The 21,957-nt window shown below is 37.2% G+C and overlaps 2 protein-coding genes and 2 pseudogenes across 4 annotated transcripts; 2 read left to right on the top strand and 2 right to left on the bottom strand.

The window, feature by feature from the left end:
- The first annotated feature begins 3,298 nt into the window (after positions 1-3,298).
- LOC143609120 (uncharacterized) lies at positions 3,299-7,598 on the top strand (annotated as a pseudogene). The gene is made up of 8 exons (XR_013149371.1): positions 3,299-4,261; positions 4,362-4,480; positions 4,896-4,938; positions 5,028-5,464; positions 5,786-6,070; positions 6,901-7,066; positions 7,170-7,275; positions 7,359-7,598. The product of XR_013149371.1 is annotated as an uncharacterized LOC143609120 (transcript).
- A 2,141-nt stretch (positions 7,599-9,739) lies between these two features.
- Positions 9,740-11,101, top strand: LOC143609140 (putative F-box/FBD/LRR-repeat protein At4g03220). The gene is made up of 3 exons (XM_077083981.1): positions 9,740-10,696; positions 10,804-10,970; positions 11,065-11,101. The coding sequence occupies exons 1-3, from the start codon at positions 9,740-9,742 to the stop codon at positions 11,099-11,101; spliced, it is 1,161 nt and encodes a 386-aa protein (XP_076940096.1).
- A 1,401-nt stretch (positions 11,102-12,502) lies between these two features.
- On the bottom strand, positions 12,503-14,751 carry LOC143609124 (putative CoA ligase CCL5; annotated as a pseudogene). The gene is made up of 4 exons (XR_013149372.1): positions 13,360-14,751; positions 13,196-13,263; positions 13,014-13,116; positions 12,503-12,777 (listed from the first exon to the last, which is right to left on the bottom strand). The product of XR_013149372.1 is annotated as a putative CoA ligase CCL5 (transcript).
- A 913-nt stretch (positions 14,752-15,664) lies between these two features.
- LOC143609121 (NAC domain-containing protein 53-like) lies at positions 15,665-19,728 on the bottom strand. The gene is made up of 6 exons (XM_077083970.1): positions 19,545-19,728; positions 18,701-18,978; positions 18,361-18,549; positions 17,135-17,602; positions 16,814-17,036; positions 15,665-16,193 (listed from the first exon to the last, which is right to left on the bottom strand). Exons 1-6 carry the CDS (start codon positions 19,726-19,728, stop codon positions 15,787-15,789), a joined length of 1,749 nt encoding a protein of 582 aa, XP_076940085.1. The 3' UTR covers positions 15,665-15,786.
- Between the last annotated feature and the right edge of the window lie 2,229 nt (positions 19,729-21,957).

Below are 21,957 nucleotides of genomic sequence, written 5' to 3'. Positions count from 1 at the left end.
TTATGCAGTTAAAAGACGAAAATACCCTAGAAGATATGACACCAAACGGTGAAAACTCACGGACGTTCATGTTTGGGGGCACCCGGGTACTAAAAAAACAACCTCAGGGGGCAATGGTGCTATTTCGGAACCACTGGGTTAAAAGACGAAAATACCCTAGAAGATATGACACCAAACGGTGAAAACTAACGGACGTTCATGTTTGGGGGCACCCGGGTACTAAAAAAACAACCTCAGGGGGCAATGGTGCTATTTCGGAACCACTGGGGGCAAACGTGCTAGTTTGACAAACCACAGGGGGCAAACGGGCAATTAACTCTATTTAGTGGTTTAGCTATCCATATCTGCTATCATATCACAATCAAGTTGCACACTTGCACCTCAACCACCAATCTAAGAATATATGCTTTCAAACTTTGGTTTTACAACAAAAATAATTTTTAACATTTAATTTTACTGTGATCAAACAAATATAATTAGGTTTTGAAAAACAATTTGCTATATTAGAGAATGACACACTGTTTTAAAATTGGTCACTAACAGTGCCAGGGTTAGACATAAAATGCTAATAAAAGTTTAAAAGAAAATATATTGAAGCATCCAAACGATTACAATGAAGTGTCAGGAAAACGTGCAACAAGCTGTGTCACAACCCCATTTTAATTAGCAAACCCAATCCTACTTAAAATAAAATTTTGACGGCCATAGGAGCCTATCATAAATCGGTCGCTAATAGGACCGGTCTCAACTTTAATAGCCAATCTTAAAACGGTTGTAAGTAATAGTCAATTAGAATGTTGGTGTAAATTCATCGAGCAAATCCACCCTTTGTTATTGAAATTTTCTTACTAATCTACTAATAATATCAACACCGTTAAAGAAAAAGTAATAGTTAATTCTAATGCAAACTTGGTACTAATATTTCAACACTATTTCTTTTGTCATTTATAAATTACTTAGGTTTTCCTGTTTTTATGCGATCAGATTGATTTTTATGGCTACCAAATCAAAAATTTAATTTTTGAAAATACATAAAATCAAACTGGCCGATTGTTTTATATTAGTTTATGTTATTTCAATTCAGAAGTTATTATAGTTGGTATATATAATAAATACACGTAAAGGTAAGCAATATGTGAGGTATTTAAATTAAAAGCCTACTCCTGTGAATTTGATCTAGTGGTTAGTTGGTTTGCCCTTTCTAGTGGAGATGCCCGTTCGATTTTCTCATTTGGCTCATTTTCATAGATATATGGGTTAAAGGAAGAATCAGAGCTTAAATCTCGGGTTCGAACCTGACATTGAATGAGGGTTTACAGATTCCATCTGATTCTCGAACCCAACATTACTACAGAGTCCATTCAATTCTCGCACTACGGTCTCACGGAGGTGAAGGAAAAAAAAAGTATTTAAAACCCTATAACTCAAAGGTATACAGAAAACAAGAAGCCATAAAATAGTGAGCAAAATATAAGGCTGAGGGGTGCGGAGCGCGAGAAGGGGCGCGAAAGCCCTTCCGCTCGCGCCCCGGGGCGCGAGCACCACACCACCGAGGCGCGAGAGGGGCGCGAGAGGGGCGCGAGCGCGGAAAAAGAGGCAGGCGCAAGAGGGGTAGCGGCTGGGAATAGCGTGAAGGGTTCTTGGGTTGCGTGAATAGAGCCGTTGGGCTCATAATGTTTATTAAAAAATTTTTTTTTTTCCTATATATAAACCAATATCACATACCACAATCACATACCAATATCACATACCAATATCACATACCATCAACCCATTTTAACCATATCAAACAACCCATCGTCCCAATTTTTTTTTAAAAATAATGTCGTCGTACTCGTCTGATTCCGACTCCTCCGAAGAGGATGATTTGCTTCTTCATGTAGGGGGAGTTTTGACCGCAACCGTGGTAAATCTCTTGCAAAATCAAGCCCATCAACCCCGACTCCCGAGGGTTAGAGCACCACCTCGTGATCGTGATCGATCGGGTGCTAACGATACTTTGATGAGGCATTATTTTAGCCCTCAACCGGTATACGCGGAGTCGGATTTTCGAACTCGTTTTCGAATGAGCAGGCAATTGTTCACGCGTATAGCGAGTGATTTAGAGGCACGGTATCCCTTTTTTCAACAAAGGGAGGATGCTAGGGGTCTTCCCGGTTTTACCCCTCTTCAAAAATGCACGGCTGCTACGGAAGTATTTTACGAAGAAGCAAGAGTCTGCTAGAAAAAGATATTGAAAGAGCTTTTGGAGCTATAAAAAAACAATATTATGTTCTGGCGAACCCGATACGTTATTGGACTCGGGAGAGGATAATGGACGTCGTCTACACGTGTCTTATCCTACACAACATGACGTTAGAAGACGAGGGCAAAGCTATATGCCAAAACTACCAAGGTGACATTCCGCCACAACCGTCCACAATCAGTGATCAACAAAAACTTCATAACATAGCAAATATCAAGAGCCGTGAGATACACGGGGATCTTCGACATGAGTTGGTTGAACATTTGTGGGCGAGGCGACCAGATGATCTTGTATTAGATTAGTTTTATTATTAAATATTATTGTTTGTTTAATTTTTAGTATGTTTTTTTTTATTATGAATTTTCAAAAAAATGTGTGTTTTTTTAAATAATTTATGAGTTTTTTTAATAATACGTTTTTTTAATACATTTATAAAAAAATAAAAAAAAAACCGCTCGCGCCCCCTCTCGCGCCCCTCCACACCATGTCCCGGGGCGCGAGCACCACAACCAACACCCATCTTATCAAGTTTCTCTCTCTGCCACACGTCACAATATTATTGGCTGGCGCCCCCACTCGCGCCCCCTCGCGCCCCCCACACCCCTCAGCCTAAGCATTATTTTTAAGCTTTCATCCTTGTTGTTGGATACTTACTTGGTCATTGGCGCTCAAATTTCATCATTAACTTTCACCAAATTCAAACCAATATTAACATATATTTAATATTAATATACAATCTTCACAAACTTGCTTTTCGAATTTTGATTTTGCTCTTCTTTACAACTTCAGAGGTACGTTTTCCTTGCGATTTCGAGATTCAATTCGTTCGTAAATCACTGTTTGCTCGTGCTGTCTTCCACTGATTGCAATGGATTACGGTTCAATTCGTTCGATATTCACCTTCAATTGCATCGTTGACTGTTTGTTTGACCAGATGATATTAATCTTGTCACACGGCAACGAGTATTTTGTATCAATTTAGAGTTAGGGTTAGGGTTTTGTCAATTTTGTGTTTATTGTTGGGATTTTGGGTGTTTTAGGGTTAGTTATAAGATGACAGATGTTGTTCAACAGCAGCTTCCACAGAAGGCGGAGAGCAATAATAATGGTTGTTTGGATTATGAAAGATTGTATGATTGTATGTCATTTGCATCATCAGAGGATGATGATGATGATGATGATGGTCTGGCAGAATCTTCTGTTGTAAGCAGACGGCAGTTTCGGGTTTTGACCACGTGGGCTGCGAGGCAGGCTCGAGAAGTGATTACGACGATCGAAAGAAGAAACCGGGAGTCTGAGTTGATGTCTCTTGCGGGTCTGCAAACTGTTTCGATGTTGGATTCGTCTTTCTTGAGGGAGTCTCAGTCTCCAAGGAATCAAGGGAGTGTTGAGAGATCGAGCACCCGTGCGTCTTCACTTTTGCAGATGTGGAGAGAGTTAGAAGAGGAGCATGTGTTGGATCGGGTTCGTGAAAGGGTCCCGCGAAGAAGTTTGGACTCGAGCACGATTGTTTCAAGCGCCACTGAAGGCAGAGGGAGTGAAACTGAAAACGAGTGTGGAGCTTGGTCAAATGATCTAATGGAACCACGGACCGAGGGTCGGGATCAAGATAGTGACGGTTCGAGCCGTGAGCAAAGTCCTGATATTGGCGAGGTTGAACGGGAGAGGGTTAGGCACATTGTTCAAGGGTGGAGGGATGCACCTGATGTTGCACAGAGTAATAATAATAGTTCGAGGGCTGAGTGGCTCGGGGAAACTGAGCGGGAAAGAGTGAGGAATGTGAGGGAATGGGTGCAAATGACAAGTCAGCAGAGGGGTGCACGTGGCGGTCGTGAAAGGACGGGTGGTCAACATGATGGTCAACCAGAGCATGTTAGAAGGGATATGCTTAGATTGCGTGGTAGACAGGCTCTAGTTGACCTACTTATGAGGGTTGAAAGAGAAAGACAGAGGGAACTTCAGGGTTTATCAGAATATCGAGCGGTTTCTGATTTTGCGCATCGCAACCGTATTCAGGTTAGTTCTGTTTTTGTTTTTTCTAAAAGTTTTATGTAACCATGTTTGCATATGATTATATGATTACATGAAGTTTTGAAGTTTGTTTTCATTTTTCCAGTCATTGCTGAGAGGCAGATTCTTAAGGAATGAAAGACCTGTAGAGGAAGAAAGGCCTTCTTCAGTTGCAGCAAGTGAATTGGTTCAGTTGAGACGACGTCACACTGTTTCAGGTTTAAGGTATGCTTTATTTAATCTTTTCTGCTTCAAATCTTCATATCCATTTTAGTATCTGCTTTAAGAATCCATAGTTTTATAGTACTTTTTTTGACACTAAATGGGGCAGGGTTGAGTGGCATGCCAAAACAGGTAACTAGTTAATATGTGTCGGGTCGGGTCATTGAGAGTTTTTTTCTTCTCTTTTATTTTTTGAGTTTTGTAAACAATTAATGTGTTAAATACAGTGTGGGAGACTTCCGGTTCAGTTAATTATACTATTATAGCTAACTTTTAGAAAACCATTTATGTGAAGCCTAACCCGACCCATTTACTTATAAGCGTATCAAAATGCCAGCTCTAGTTAAATAGTCCTGAATTCGTGTATAAGATTTTCTTTGTTACTGTCGTTTGATGACATGGTTTTCTCTTAAACCAGGATAGGGTTCCGGTCCAGATCAGAAAATATAGTTCATGGTCAAGTAAGCAGATCCATTCTTATACCACTAACCTTTAACAATAACATCACTAATCTTACAAGCGATTTAGCCTCACACTTACACTTTCACAGGAGCTCGAACATGACAACCAAGACCAATCACAACCGTCGGCCCAGGAAACCGACATTCACCAGGTAACCGACCGCATAATCAGCTTGAATACCGTTACATCGGATGCATCCGCTCAAAACTCAAATCAACAAGAAAACATTGATGAAGATGAGACAGAAGAGTGGCAGCAGGAAAGCAGCAGTTATATTGAGTTCAATAATATATGGAGAGACGGAAATTCGGAAGATGCTAGAATAAATTGGCAAGAAAATTCAGGTAATGATTGGCCTCAAGAAACTTCAGAAACTGATGGTGATGTGTCACACGAATCAATTGAAAACTGGCCCAACGGGCCTTCTGACCCGCCAAGAATGCTGCATTTGGGCCGTGTCAATAGGTTTCACCCACCTGATGATGATAATATTTACAGCATCGAACTCCGGGAACTTTTAAGCAGGTACAGTAACTACGGTTTGACATCTGATTATTTGATTATTAAAACTTCAAACGATAGAATTACGTCCAAACACTATTTACTTGAGAGCTACACGGGTAGTTCTTGTGGTTTACATCCAAACACCAATGATCTCTCGAGTGGGTGAGCGTTAACTTGCTTCATTAAGAGCATGTGAAACGACTAAAATACCTTTAACATTACCTGAAAAATAAATTAAGATCAGCCCACAGGGACCATCCGTTTAATTCTTTCTTTTAGTTTTTACAGCTGTTTATCTTTTCCTATTGCTTTTGCGTTGACTGAATTCCTTGTTTATTGTAGAAGAAGTGTTTCTAATCTTCTTCGAAGTGATTTTCGCGAGAGTTTGGACCAATTGATTCAATCATATGTCAAGGTCATGCTCCCGTTGACTGGGATCTGAACCAGCCACCTGTTTCACCAGAGGTTGACCAGGATGAACCAACTGACCCGAATCAGCAGGATGTGAATAGTGGTGTGCCTTCATTGGTTCTTCCATCGCCACCGGTACCTCCGCCACAACCAATTTGGCATCATTTTCCTTATTCTAGTTGGTCCCGTCGCACAATGCATCATCGCTCTGAACTTGTAAGTTATCCTGTGTTTGCATCTGTTGTTAATATTTGGATAAGCAGATTCTGAATCGAATAATTAATTCAGTAATTAATATCAACAAGCTGAGACAAAACATAATTTCCAATTTACCTCTATTTTATCAAAAGGTAACTTGTACACAGGGGTGCCAACGAGCCAAGCTGCTCTTGAAATAACTAAATAATATGCTATATATAAAAATATTAGTTATAAACATGTATTAAGGTAGGTATAATTATATAGAAATTAATTAATAAATAATAAATGAGCCGAGCTCAAGTTTTCGTTTAGAAATAGATCTCGAGCTCTCGTAAGTTCAACAAGCTTGAGCTCGAGCCTAGACGAGCTAGGGCTTAGCTCGCCTCATTTACATTTACATTAGTTGTATACCACCAAATTGATAGGCTTGACTATTTTAGATTTTAGCCTTCACCAAAAGAGATGATAAACACATAATATAATTGTTGAAGGGTAATATGGTCAAGGGTATTGCCTAAAAAAGCAATGCACAAATTACACAATCTTATTTAAGCCTAATTTGAGAGACTTGTACGGTCATCTCAGTCTTATTGGTCTTACTTATTAAATACTTTTAATAATCATAATGGTCAAACATGATTATTGGATTAATATAACTTCAAATAGCATAAGCACGCACAAATACTATCGCCTACAACCCATTGTTGGTTATGAATTATGATCATTTAATTTCGCATATGCTCTTCAAAAATTAAAACACAACCAATGAGAGTGCCTCTATTGAATTCTACTTGTAATCCAACAATCTTGTTTGTGCAATTAATGACTGAACATTAATGAAGCAGGAATGGGAAATGATTAATGATTTGAGAGCAGATATGGCAAGACTGCAACAAGGAATGAATCACATGCAGAAGATGCTAGAGGCGTGCATGGACATGCAAATCGAGCTGCAACGGTCTGTCAGACACGAAGTTTCTGCTGCCTTGAATCGATCACGAGGTGGACAAGGTACATTCAGACACCACACTTAAGTGTAATTACCATTCTGCCCTTTCGATTTTGAAAAAAGAAAAAGAAAAAAAAACCTAGTATCATTTTACTTTTTATGCAGGTATTGCTGTAGAAACTTCAAAAGACGGATCAGGTTTTTTTGGTCAAGTGAACAAAGGAACTTGCTGTATATGTTGTGATAGCCATATTGATTCTTTGTTGTACAGGTATTCCTTTTATTTTTTGAACTCAACTTTAAAATTGACTTGTACTGTTAGTAAAATGTCTAAAATACCCTTTTGTCATACAGATGCGGGCACATGTGCACATGTTCAGAATGTGCAAACGAGCTGGTTCGTGGTGATGGGAAATGTCCATTGTGTCGGGCGCCAATTGTTGAGGTTATCCGAGCTTACTCGATACTGTAAGCAGATTACAAATTGATCATGGAAGAAGATTAAAGAAAGTTCTTGATGGTTTTCCGTAGAGTATGTCATTTTTGCCTCACTGGTTTTCTGATTAATTTATGCATTGTATACTTGGAATAACAATTGGCTCCTGCTCAATAATTTATTTATTGCATAATAAAATTCCACACCTGCATTCAAACCTATGTACGAATACTCATGAAGAAGATTTTCTGTCTTATGTTTCTTGAATATAGTTTCCTCTCACAACCTCTAGAACATCGATTTTGACCTCATTTCATAGAATTCTCTATAATTTTTTCAATCGATCACAAGCACACACTTGTTTTGAAAAATGAAGTGTATTCGGTATCTAAGTTCATTATATTTACCAAGTAAAAAAGAAACTAATTTAAAAAATGGGTTATGTATAAGCTGATGAAACTTATTTTGAAACCAGTCTTGGTCTCAAGCTGTACAGCTAGTTTGATATCTGTTTAAAGAACTCCTTTGAAAACGGTTAAACGGAATAAAAAGGATCAAAAACTGAGTTTGTTAAAGCAAATACCTCCGGGCTCCGGGTACTAGTATAACAGTGATATGTACCTTATCTGATAATATAATCAGGAGTTGGGACAAGGGTGTGCAATAGCGACGAGAATGAATGAATGAGAGTTAAAGACACTTCTTTATTGATGTTTGAATGAGATTTGTTACAGATATTATAACACATACGTGTGTGCGTCACTTTGTTAGTTACATGTACAATCGCATTTACAATGACGTTAGGTAGTGGTCTCTGTAGATGTCGCTATCTAGTATTCAGAAGAATCTTCAATGGCTTCTTAGACCCATTAATGATAGCGACTGGTAACCTCTTCTTGAAACCACTAGATGTCGCTATCTATGTCAATCAATGTTTTCTTCTTGGGACCACCGGATGTTGCCGTTTATGTCAATGTCATATAATTTTATTTAAGAAACAGTTCTAATTCAAAACCGGCTTTTTGAACTTAGGTGTGTGACGATACTATCATTCAAAAATAATTAAAAAAAAAAGATGTGTAACGACGCCACATTTATTTCCCACTAAATAAAAGACATAAAAACAAACTCAAACTTCTCTATCCTATATCCTGGAAAATATGAACACTCGCAATTGATTATTCGTAACAGATCCAAACAAATGTTTAATATATTAAATAGATTAAATCTTTTATTATAAAAAACAGCTTATTTATACTTTTGTAACAAGAGCACACCAAGAAAAAGTTTAGAATACACAAGATTACATATGATCTTTTATATACGGTTTTAGTTTCTATGATTTGACTCAAATAACCATTTTAATCCATTAGTTTAAATTTATTTGAACGTGAAATGTACATAATCTACCAAGGACATGTAAGAAAGCTAACGCTAAAGATCATTGTTAGTACATAATCTATCAAGGACATGTAAGCAAGCTAACGCTAAAGATCATTGTTAGCAAGTTAGTTGGGATTGGTGATATCATAATTTCAAAACATGGAAAAGATCATTCTTCGAGTGTGGAATGTACATAATCTACCGAGGACGTGCAAGCGAGCTAATTTTGAAGCTTATAGTTAGCGGGTTACCTGGAATTGGTAGTCTTGGAATTGAAATATTTTTTCATTTGGATAGGATGCTAGATTGTACTGAAATTGATGGCTTTGAAATGTGGAGTCAAACACTATTTGTCACTACGAGCCATCAGCTTGCAGGACATAAAACATAAAGATAGTTAAAAGGCATTAGCGGAACCCCTCGCCTAGCCATTAACAACCCACATACTATGTATGTGTGTGTATTTGATATGTGTATGTATGTATGTATGTATGTAATGTTTATCTTAACTTGTTACTTGACATGTGCTCATGCGGACCTTAGAATGTACATCTAACACTTATCAATTTTCAGGTTATTTCTTGATCATATGACTACAGAAGTCGCCATCATGACTATTCAAATACCAATAATAAAACATTACAAACTTTCATAAAAAAAACACTCATGATAAAAAAGTTTTATGTTTATTTATTACTATTCCTTTGTTATTAAATTAATTTTATATATATCTTGAAGTTATATTTTCTCTCTTTCAATTAAAAAGAAATAAAATGTAAGGACATATTGGTCATTTAATATTATAACTTACAATCAAACTATATATAAAAAAAATAATAAGTATGTAAAATACCCCCATATTAATTCCACAACACCCCCATTTCACACAATGCAAACATTGCAACAACAAACCACCATGAAAAGAAAAATTGCAAGCTCCAGCAGCAATAATAATAATAATGATGATGATGATCAACCGCAACAAGACCGACTCAGCTTATTACCAGATGTCTTATTACTCTACATCTTCTCCTTCATCGACACCAAATTAGCGGTCCAAGCTTCAATCTTGTCCAAGCGGTGGGTAAATCTCTGGTCTTCAATGCCTGTTCTCAATTTCAATGCTTCCCAGTTCATTAGCTTCCGTAACCCCAAACCCGCCTTCGATAACTTCATCGATAACGTTTTAGCTGCCCGAAATCGGTTAATTAAGCTTGATAGTGTTAATATTAAGAGTACTGATCATAATGCTTTAGCTAAGGTTTTGAACTATGCGGGTCTGCACCGTGTCGGTAGTTTGAGTGTCGATACGTCCGATTATTTAACGAAATGCCGCCCGATTTCGTTCTTGGATAGTTTGAGTGTTTCGGGTGGTTTGTTGAAATGTTTGAGGTTAAAGGGAATGCTGGAGTTTGGTGCGTTTCCGGTGTTTTCGGGGTTGGTTAGTTTGCGTCTGGAGCGGGTTAAAATCGTTGTGAGCAACCCGTTTTCGTGTTTTCATAATTTGGAAGAGTTGTTTTTGGTGAACTGCAAGTCGCAGTGTCAGTTGCGTGCGATGGAAGTGGTTGGGTTCGAGCTGAAGAGGTTGACGATTAGTTCGTGTTTTTATCAGCCGATTCCGTATGAGAAGGTTGTGGTTTCGGCTCCGAAGCTTGAGAGGGTGGAGCTCGGGGGGCTTTTTCCAATGGAGTTTGAGGCCTCGGATATGCCTGAGTTGGATACTGTGTATGTTGATTGTTGTTTTTCGTTTCCGCAAGTGACTGATTGGAATATTGGTCATCCTGATGTGTATGACCAGAAGTTTAATCTGCTTAGGATCCTTTGGTTCCTTCGAAATGCTGAATATTTTCATCTTTCTCCGTCAACTATTAAGGTATCGTTAATGTATCATAATGTTGTTACTTGTTAGTTTGTTCGTTGAACATAAACGGATGATATATTAATATCCTCTATTTTAAGTATTTTTTTATTTGTTTAAAGCTTCTATCGATATCGCATAGCATGCTTGACAAACAAAGCCCGTTTGTGAAGCTTAAGGTTTTGAACCTTATCCCGCCACCAAACAAGCCCTTGAGTGTGCTTATTTTGCCTGTGGAAAACTATTTGCTCAAGGGTTCTTCGGAGGCTGTTGTCAAGTCATTTCCCTGGTATGTTTTCTCGTTTTTTAAGTTTATCAGTAGAGGTGACGATTTCAATTGTTTATTTATGAATCAGTCTATTCAGATTATGTTTTGTCTCTAGCACGTCAAACGGGTCAAATGAAAGTTTTGCTGCATGAATAAAACGTGTCGCGTGAGTTGAACTGTCCAATGTGAACTGTTAATGCATTTAATCTACTAAAATTTTCTATTAAAAGAATTAATATGATTGAAATAGTATACTTTTGATAATTATATTTACACACAGACTATTTTAGAAAAAAATTATGAATTTTGGACAAAATGTGTTCAGGCCAACAGGTTCCGTTTCGACCTAAACCAAGAGGTTACATTTTTTAGCAGTTGCCCGTTCTGCCGTTTACCGCCTTTTAGTGGTGTATACGAACCGAGACGGGCTTGAGCTCATTTAACTACGAGATCTCAAGCTCGAGCTCAGCTCGTTCTAGCTTTATATCTGAAGCTTGAACTTGGAATTGGGTCTAATCTTGTCCAATGTGAAATGTTAATGCATAGAATCGCGTAAATCAATTCTATTAAAAGAATTATTATGACTGAAATAGTATAATTTTAATAGTCATATTTGACACACCGACCATTTTGGAAACAAATGAGTTTTGAACAAAATGTGTTCAGGTCAACCGAACCTATTTCGACCTAAACCAAGCCTCGTGTCCCGCTCTGCCATTTGTCGCCTTTTAGTGGTGTGAACGAGCCGAGATGAGCTCAGATCGAATATTACTTATTAATTAAATTATATGAATTTGTAATTATTTTAATATATTTTTATATATAACATAATATATATTTTTTTGTTATTTATATCATAGTTTTACATCCAATATTAATTATTTTAAAAACATATATTTAATATATTAAATAAAATTTGTATAAATATCAGGCTCGTTTGAGCTCACGAGCTGGTTGTTTAGGCTTGCGGGCCATCTCAAGCTCTATAAGTGAAGCTTCGGCTTGGCTGGGGCTCGTTTATTAACAAGCTTATTTTTAGGCTCAAAACTCATTTTAGTTCAGCTAGATTCAAGCTTTTAGCGAGCTGATCTCGAGTAACTCACAAGCAGCTTGGCTCGTTTACACACCTACCTCCTTTGCTGTAGTCTTATGATATTTTTTACTGTCTGCAGGTAAATGCTATATATTGCTGCTTATGGTATTATGCTATTAGATATCTACATAGGAAGTCAATATACATCGGCACCCCTTGGTTTCCTAGAGAAGTGTAGTAAATTATAGATTTCGTATAACGGTTCTTGTTTTGGATGTCATAACATCACTTTCTTCTCTATGAAAAACCGTAAGAGGTATTATATTATCGTTCGTGTTGGATTCATTTTCGGTTGTCTTTTAAATTTTAGTTTCTTGATAATTTGTTGACATAGTTAGAGCTTATGATACAGTAGGAATTGTTTTTAGCCTTTAGGCGGTCTCGTGTATTCAATAATCTTCAAAATCTTGTTTCTAAAACTATACTGATTACACAAGGAGTTACATAGGTAAGTATGTGATGTTTACTTGTACACAAGAACAATAATTCCTTTCGAGTATTCCTCCAACACATATCTCCGGTCTTATTGATGCGTCTTAACATAAAATTATAGAACAGTAGATCAATTTCTTGAAACTTTTCTGCTTCGTAATCGATCACATATGGTGATCAAAGCTTTGACCGGACCTGTTGTTTGCTTAGTGCCACTAAATCTTTTCTCAATATCTTTCCGGCAGCCAACTTTGGTATTATGTTTATGAAGGAAACTTTCTTCACCTTCTTGAATGGAGCCACCTAAAGAGCAAAGAATCTCAATCAAACCATCATTCATATACTTTATGAACGAGTCAGTTTGGCCCGCTTGGGTTATGTTTTATCTCAAAACTGGCCGAATACAAAATAGCTGAAAAGTATGTTTCTATTGCATACGTGACCGAACCGAACCAATTTTAACACGTTTATCTATTATCTAACCCGCATGACCAGTCCATATTCCACCTAGAGGCAGTGAAGGTGTAATTTAGACAAACCTGACTGGCAACAAATTGTATGACTTGTTCTTCATTGAGTTGCGACCCTGCTGCTCGCACCACATAAGCCATAGGTATCTCTCCCGCGTCCTCATCTTCGAGTCTACAATATTTAATAATATTTTAAGATCATCTGAAAACTTACATGTACATTTTCACACACACAGCACACATAAACTCACGGTATGACTGCAGCATCAAGTATTTGAGGATGGCTCAGTAGTATCGCTTCTAGTTCTGCTGGAGCTACCTACATTTATAGCTTATGTCATTTAATCACGCGTATACATACACAGTAGTGCAGTGGCCTCTATTTAAAATTGGTTATGTAATGAACGCGGTATACCTGATACCCGTTATGTTTTATGAGCTCCTTTATCCTATCAACAATATACAAACACCCATCGTCATCAAAATAACAAAGATCTCCGGTCTTCAACCACCCATCCGAATCAATGGTCGCAGCGGTTGCATCCTCATTCCCTAAATAACCTTTCATAATAGTCGGTGACTTTAGCCACAGCTCTCCTTCTTGATAAGGCGGCATAGCAGACCCCGTTTCATCATCAACCACCTTAGCACAAAACGTCGGTAGCAACTTTCCCGAACCAGCATTACGAGCCTTGGCTTCTTCATTACTAAGAAACAACGTTGCAGCCCCACAACTCTCGGTTAGCCCGTACCCAGGCCGGAGGTGAACCCATGGAAACTTGGCTCTAAACCGATCCACGAGCTCCTTACTCAAGGGTGCAGCACCGGACCCCACTCGTCTCAAAGACGATAAGTCATACCCGCCTTCGTTATACTTAACCAAACTTAGTATAATCGGTGGGACCGCGGGAATGTTATTCACTTAATGAGTGTGTACAGCTTCTAACATTCCTTTAAAGTCATACCTTTGTATCAAAACAATTGTTGCACCCAAAGTAAGTAAGCCCATGTTAAAAAATGCAAGACCATATATATGAAACATGGGTAGGAAACATAAGAAGGCATCTTTGTCTGCTGAGGTTTTATAAGTTGACCATTTTAGGAGTGTCATTGTAGAAATGAAATTAGAATGTGTTAACAAGACTCCTTTGCTCACTCCAGTTGTCCCCGAGGAGTATAGTATCGCTGCCACGTCCGACTGAGTCAACCGGATTTCGGGCAACTCCATCCGTTCACAGCACTCGATTAATTCTTCTACCGAGAGGTCGTTTCTGTTTGGTTGGCGGGTGGTAAGGAGGGTTGGGACATTGGTTGACACCAACTTGTGAGCCTCACCATGAGCCACAATGGCTAGTTTTGCACCCGAGTCGAGCACTTGCTTGGCTATTTCTGACTCGGTGTTAAGTGGGTTAGCCGTGGTTAGGACCCCACCGGTTAAAAACACGGCTAGACATATGACTGGGTAGAGGGTTGAATTCGGTGACAACACGAAAACTACATCGCCTTTACTGACACTGAGCCCGTGATACAACCCCGTTGCCAATGAGTAGATTGACCGTTGGAGTTGACGGTACGTGACTCGGTGGCCCGTAGCCGTGTCTATATATGCGACTTTCTTTTCCGCTTGGTCGGGTTTTGGAAACTGTGACAACACAAATGTGGCGATGTCGAGATTAGCCCTGGTGGGAATCTTGTTGCCATTCCCGAGTTGGGCGAGCGAGTGATAGATTCCCGTCTGGGAATCAAAACCACCCCTCGTTCTGGGACTCGGGGATTGGCCAATGGGTATGTCCTCAAAAGTATCCATTGTGGGCTAGATATTGAAGGAAGTTGTATGTTGTTTTTGCAACTTATAGTGGTTAATTGTACGAGGTAATTACGTTGTTATCACCGGAGGTTTGGAATATTATGATTGGGCATGGGTTGTACGCCGGCTATTTTATTTTCGACAAAAGGTGACTAGGTCGAGGGTTGAATGTCCGATGATGAAAAAGGAATATACTCCATCATTGTCACTTGTCACACCTTCGTGTTCCTGTCCATTTTAATATTTTATTTTTTTTAAAACTATTTTACAACTAGAATAATTTTTTTCCTAAAACTGATGAAAGCTGGGTTACTTGTCTACAAGCCCCAAATTTAAAGCATATTAAATATCGCCATCATAATAATTCAGATAATTCGTTCGGCATTAAAATAAAATGCTTTCATTGCCACTTAGTAATTGAAAACATTTTAATTTTATTCTTTTTTATCTTTCATTTTCGATATCTTAGTTTTTCTATGATGGCAAACCGTGGACAAACTAAGCGGTTAATCACATAATTGGCTGTTTAAATTGTTGCAAGTCGCTTGGTATTACTCAAATTCGCAAATAAATAAACATTAGGCGGGTCGACCAACAACATGCCTGCAAGTTATTTATAATTTATGTCCGAAACAAATAATACACGAGTCAAATTTTCAGATTTGGGTTTGCTTATTCAACCCGACGGCCGTCGTAATGGTAATACATAAACACATGTGCTTATTGCTGTAAACGAGATTATGAAGTTTTATCATAGGACGAGGTTAGGCTAATTTACACCTATGATGCACATACACGCATTAAGACCAGTGAATTAAATGCAACTCATAAACAGACAGGAAACAGCGAAATTGTTCCCAGCGATCTCTTTAATGTTCTTACCAACTTTCAACCGAAAACTTAAGGAAAAAAACATTGCCTCCATGACAACATCATTTTGTTAAAGACGCTACAGTGTGGAATAAAGATTAATCGAGAAGCATCTAGAAGCTTTCCTTGGTGACCAACAAACCTGACGGTTGACCATGGACCCGCTCAGCTCATGAACGACTTGGGACAAACAAGACTGCCGATTTTGAAGCTCAACGAAAGAACCACGATCCACAACAACAAGCAGTACAACCAGCTTCGCGAAACAGAACTATGCTTTCGAGAAGTTAAACCAGGGGTTTCATGTGAGTTTTCAGAATTAACCTCACTTTGCTCCAACTGCAATGAGAGAACAATGTTGAGATGACCATTTTTGGTCAACGACAGGTCCAACTTGCTCCCTGTGAAACAAACATCTCTTATTCTGATCATCCCTGTTGTAACACGAATTGAAGTGGAAGCTTGTGAAGCAGCAGCTATATATTTTGCAGAAGATTCTGATGCATATGCAGATGAAGAAGACATCTTTCCCAACATGCAACTCCCCCTGTGCAAAAACGGGTATGCAAAATCTGCACGAACCAAAGTAGGCAATGAATTTAGATCAAGCAGAGGTGTCAAAATGGACGGTTGCACTGGTCAAAACAGGCAGCGTTGACCCTAAACGTGATTATTTAATGAGTAAGGTCACCCCTGAACGCCACCTATTTTTATTCTTCATCACCCACTCCTACTGTGACATCCGTCATTTTAGTGTACGAGTATATGCCATATGGCATCTGATTTGACATTTTACGATTTTTTAGAAAATAAATTTTAAAAGGTCTTTTTGAACTAGTTTTTAATTTCTTTTTTTTTTCCTTCGGCATGTATGGGATCTGATGTCAGCTGGCATAGCAGCAACCAGTGCCACATCTGCTGTTTACAGATTTAATCATAAAACTGGTAATTGCTAGTCAAAATGGCATGAAGTTTGTCTCTATTTTATGCAGTTTGCCCTACAGACAATTAGTGTGCAATGAATGATCAAAAAAATTAGACTATTTCAATAACGATTGAATCTATGGAATCTGGCTTTTGGTCGAGTCCTTATAAGCTAATCTTTTATGTTTTCCCTTTGGACCCGTTGACCCATCATAAATTAACAGGTTGAAAATTTCACCTCTAGGAAATGTATGATTTCTAATCTTACCTGTCGGCAAATCTGCATCCTCTTGCTTCAAAGAGGGAACACAATCGTTACCCTGTCCTTCAAACGGTTGTTGACTTGCTTCACAAGTCTCGGGAGATCTTTCCAAGTTAACCATTGCCAAATCTGGATTCTCTTGATTTGAAGTAGAGGCAAAATCACTGTTTTGCACTTCAAAGAACTCATGACTAACTTCACTAAATTGATGAGTTTCTTTGTTTGCGTTCTGATTATTGAAAAATAGAATCGAGTTAGGTTATGATAGTATGATACAACAACATTAACTATAAAAGAAAAGAAGAAATTGCAAAAATGGTGTTTTACCTTGAGAATATCATCATTTCCTAATGAATCAAAAGCGTATTCCAAGTTATCAGTTGGTGGAATAAGAAACGTGGGGTACTCATCAAACATGTTAAGACCAGGCTCTGTCTTGACGACATTTTTAAGGTCTTCTGTTTCCAAGAATGAACTTTCGTTCACTTGGAAGTCACTGGTAGAAGCATCAAAATATGGTTGATCTAGCAAATAATCCACATCAAAACCCTCGGTATCGTTAGGTTCACTAATGTATTCATGCTTCACTGAATTCGGGTCCAACTCGTTTTGTATGGGCAAATCAAACAACTTTGGACCGTCCGGTTGGTCAGCCTGAAGTTGACCCTCACCCACCATTAGATTTTGTTGGTCATCGACTGTTTCTGTGAATGCATCACCACTGGTGACATCATCACCTTGATGAAGTTCCAATTGAAGGGGGCGTTGCTCCTCTGTCGTGTCTGAGCCAAGAATCTAAGGTAAAGGAAAATTGATTATAAAATAAATAAGATAGTCTGATTTCACTGAGAACATCATTGTATGTAAATGTTTCTTTAATTACGCGCATGATGACCTTTGGGAGTTAGTTCTATAGATGAAGAACAAAAGAATACGCTTAAAAGCAGATACATTCACTTTATCTTTTGAGTGTCAGTCTTCAATCACAATGTAAGAAGGTTTACAAATAATAATATGAAATACTGAATTAAATGTCGTGAACTTCTATCAAATGAACAAAAAGAAAGTCAACTGACTAGTCAAACTCATTTTCTAAAACTTAAAACTGAAATAAGAAATGCATCATTATGAACACATAAATGAAGTCATAAAAGTGAACATGCTGATGAAACCTTACTCAAAAAATGTGCTTCTGAATGATCTCACCTAAAACCAAACAATCCCAAACAGACTTAAGCTAGAGGGTGTCGAGATCTCCAAAGTGCAGCCCCTCCGCCTCCCCTCATCTTTGTTTGCAAATGCTTAATGAAGTATTAAAGTTTCAACCGGCAATGTTGTAAATAATAATTAAGTCACACTCTCTAGATACTTCTAACTGTTATATGTTTCTAATGATCATATCACTACATTGACATAAAAATAGTTGGCCAAAGAGGAGATTTCATACTCTTAATTCTTAAATCAGGCATGTTTACTAGACCTAATATGTACCAATAAAAAGGTAAGAATACATGAAAGCATGTTTAAAATGACAGCTACGGAAAAGCCCAAACCTGCTCAAGGTCATCTGCATCTAGATAAGCATCATCAACATCAACAAGCACCTGACCAAAGTCCTGCTTCGGGTCCATTATTAGCTCATCATCCTCCCATTCCTCGTCAACAAATGGTGCTCCATACTGTTCACCATTTTTCGGCCCGGAACCGCTCTTCCGGAAGATTCTACAAAGAACAAACGCATCCTGCCAATCCAAATCCACAATAAGTTATTATGATTTATGACAATACAACATCAACATAACAGAAGACAACAAACATAAACTGATCAAAAATCAACCACATGTGTGTGTGTGTATGCTTATGTAATACAAATCAAAACCGCATCTTCCTCACCTGAACAACTCCAGCTCTTTCCAACTCCTGATCAATGAATCTGTATTCATGCATAACCCAATTCGTTCTCTCACCCTTTGGTGCCCGACCAATATGATACACCAATGTTTTCTTCATGCCAATCAATCGAGACCTATGATGAACAGCACGGTCTTTCCCAGTAGTCTTCCAGTATCCCTTATCAGTTGCTCGATTCGTACGCGATCCATTTCCATATTTCTTATCCAAAACACTAAAAAAGTACCATTCTAGGTCTCTAGTCTTGATTCTGGACAAACCTGCATCCCAAATATGACCAACCAAATATTAGCTCTACTTTAACAGTTTCACAAAAGTTTCAAAGTATTACCGCTGGTGTTCATGGTTCAGTTTGTCTCAGTTTTGAGCTAAAACCGAACCGAAAAATTTCAGAATTTTTAAAAACCGTTTGTTTTCGTTTTTAGTCTTCCAATAATCCCATTTGAGCTTGCAAAAATCTGAGCCAGAAAAAAAATTGTCCCAAAATAATGAAGTTTGGTTTTAATCATTTTGTTAATTAATAATATATTTGGGTTACATAAGAATTAATTAATGAATTAGTTCAATTTTACATAAACCTAAAGCCAAACTGTCACTTTTTGTTCAGTTCAGTTTTTTCCGTTTGGTTATTCGGTTTATTCAGCGTCGAATCAGTTTCTTCACACTCCTAGCTATGAATTCTATCCATATCGTCTAGATCAGTATTATCTAAGCAATGAAACAACCAATCAACGATTAATAATTTAAAATCTCGGTTTTAGCAATCTCAGAAACCCAAACTAACACAAAAATTGAACATAAACAGAGCCGAATTAAGTCAATTGACCTGGCAGATCCCACGGCTCGACTTTATAAACATCAACATCCGAAATCGCGTCAAATCGGAACGGTTTACGGCAAATCTTACGCCTGAGGTAATACCACACGAGTTCTTCGTCCGTGGGATGAAATCTGAATCCAGGAGCCAGTGAAGCTGGTGCTGCTGGTAACGAATCAACGATTACTGCCATGTATACGACTGAATTTAGAGGTCAATTGAAGACCTAGGGTTAGGGTTTCATTCAAACTTCAAACGATTCAGAGAATTGGAAAACGAGTTGGTGTGTGTAGCCAATGCCGACTTTTTAATTTGGTTTTCTAATATCTGGATTTAATTTTAATACGATTTTTTGGATAAAGGGTTAGAAAGAAATAAGAATAGATAAGTTATGACCAAACTAAAATTATATATCTAGAATATTCTAGATTATTCTTCAACCATCATCATGACTCATGAGTGCTACAAAATTCTTAGTTAAACAAAATCAATTAATTAGGGAGGTTTAATAGACCGAAATATTCGAATTATTTGAATTTTTAATCCTGAAAATTGAATTTGAATTTGTAATAGATTATGAAATTGATTAGACCCGAATCGAATTCAAAATAACCAATTTGATTTGGTTTTTAAATTTGAATTCCAATAAGTATAAGAATAATAGTCTATTTAAATTTTAGTTTTAAAAGTACTTACATTTTTAAACAACAAAAAAACAAGTCTAATTGCGTGAATTATTAATCAAAATGTTAAACTTTAATTAACGGATTTTTTCAAATATACGTGGGTACATATAATAAAAATAAAATATATAACTTGAATTTGAATTAAAAATCATAAATTCGTAATAAATTCGAAATTCGATTACTAACGCGAAGAATTTCGAATGATTGAAAGCCAAATTTGAACCTTCAAAGTTGAATGTGATTCGAATCAAATTCTGAGTTCCTCGAGTCCTATTCGAATATTGAACACCCCTAGTCTTAAACATCTTCGAAAATTTTAGAAGCATTCATGAAAATCTAGGTATTTTATATTGATTCTTATAAAATATTGTAGGAACGTCTTTACGTTTAGAAATACCTTGAACTAGTATACCAAGCAATACCAATAGGCGTAGTGGTACAATTTGCAACTCACTCAAGCATCAACATCTCTAAACCTTCTTGTTGTTATCGTGTAAGAGCTATAAAAACTATAGAAAGTATACTTGTGTCTAGCAATCTAAAGTATTCTTTATTAGTCGTTTGAATTGTTGCTAAAGTTCGAAAAAAAAGGTTTGCTTAGAGTACAAGAAAGCGTAACATGAGAGTTGAAAGAATCCCTGTGTGGCATATGGTTGAGATGGGCAAGAAATACACTTGTTTTTATATAGTTCATCATTTTTAAACACAAAACAAAAAAAAATTATATTAAACTCTGTATTAAAAACCTCTCAATCGAAAATAATATTTTCTTCACTTAAGTATAAACTTTATATATGTATATTCAGTCTTTTTAACAATTTTATAACTTTGTTAATTTATTTTGATTAGCTTATATTTATTTCATTTGTCTTTTTACATTTTTTTATTATTAATTCAGTAAATAATTGTTATACCTTATCAAATATAAATTATATATGAAAGCCAAAATATGTATGATGACCCTCTAGCTACATATTTCTGGTTTCGGTATTATGATATTTGACAATTCACCTTCTTTGTATTTCTTCTTCTTCGACATGTCTATCATTCTTGACAATAATGGGTGTTGAACGACACTTTGCTTTTGCCCATTTTCCCTTAAGATATGCTAACTTTGTTAGTTCATGATATAATTCATATTAAATAACCAACAAAGCGAATGCATGTCATAAAACATCGACCGCTTGTTTATTTAGAAACTGGCGTGCCAACGACTCTCCTAGTCATGTCCGATTAATTCACACAGCCCAAAATCTAAGCCTTAATTATAAAAAATAAAAGGGAAATTATACAAAATTAGTGCTTAATTAGCCGAGCCCATTGAACACCCTTGTTAACATGTTATTTAGTCGACCTACACAAAATCCGCTTGTTCTGACCCATAATATAATCCAACAAAAATCGATTATTTTACCAACTTTTATTAGTACAGTCACACGCCCTCTAAACCTACCTCAATATCCACTATGAAACTAAATCCCTCAACCAGATGAGAAAAACTTATTTTTTACTAAACACGTAAAGAACACTACCTCTATGTAAAAAGGAACATAAACTTGTCCAAAAACCTATGATGCTGTAAATGATGCAGATTAAGCTTATTTGAGCACCAAAGTAAAAAAGAAATAGTAACCAAACAATTGGAAGTTTTAGACTAAGCAAATGACTTAATTAAAATAAACTCAGCCCATTCTAACATTTGTCTAAAAACAAGGTACATATGCACAAAACAAAGT

This window comes from Bidens hawaiensis, unplaced genomic scaffold (genome assembly GCF_021521415.1).
Source record: "Bidens hawaiensis isolate Kalapana, Puna unplaced genomic scaffold, B.hawaiensis_p1.1 tig00419494_1, whole genome shotgun sequence".
NCBI classification, from domain to species: domain Eukaryota; kingdom Viridiplantae; phylum Streptophyta; class Magnoliopsida; order Asterales; family Asteraceae; genus Bidens; species Bidens hawaiensis.
The sequence above is the reverse complement of the archived record's forward strand: the minus strand, read 5'-3'. Positions and strand labels throughout refer to the sequence as shown.

Bases quoted from the DNA above. Each gene is read 5' to 3' on its own strand.
- LOC143609140 (XM_077083981.1), top strand. From the start codon at position 9,740: ATGAAAAGAAAAATTGCAAGCTCCAGCAGCAATAATAATAATAATGAT. The intron at 10,697-10,803 runs GTATCGTTAATG...ATTTGTTTAAAG, and splicing joins TTTCTCCGTCAACTATTAAG to CTTCTATCGATATCGCATAG. The intron at 10,971-11,064 runs GTATGTTTTCTC...TTTTGTCTCTAG, and splicing joins GTTGTCAAGTCATTTCCCTG to CACGTCAAACGGGTCAAATG.
- LOC143609121 (XM_077083970.1), bottom strand. From the start codon at position 19,728: ATGGCAGTAATCGTTGATTCGTTACCAGCAGCACCAGCTTCACTGGCT. The intron at 18,550-18,700 runs GTGAGGAAGATG...TTGGATTGGCAG, and splicing joins AAAGAGCTGGAGTTGTTCAG to GATGCGTTTGTTCTTTGTAG. The intron at 17,037-17,134 runs GTAAAACACCAT...TTCAATAATCAG, and splicing joins GAAATGATGATATTCTCAAG to AACGCAAACAAAGAAACTCA.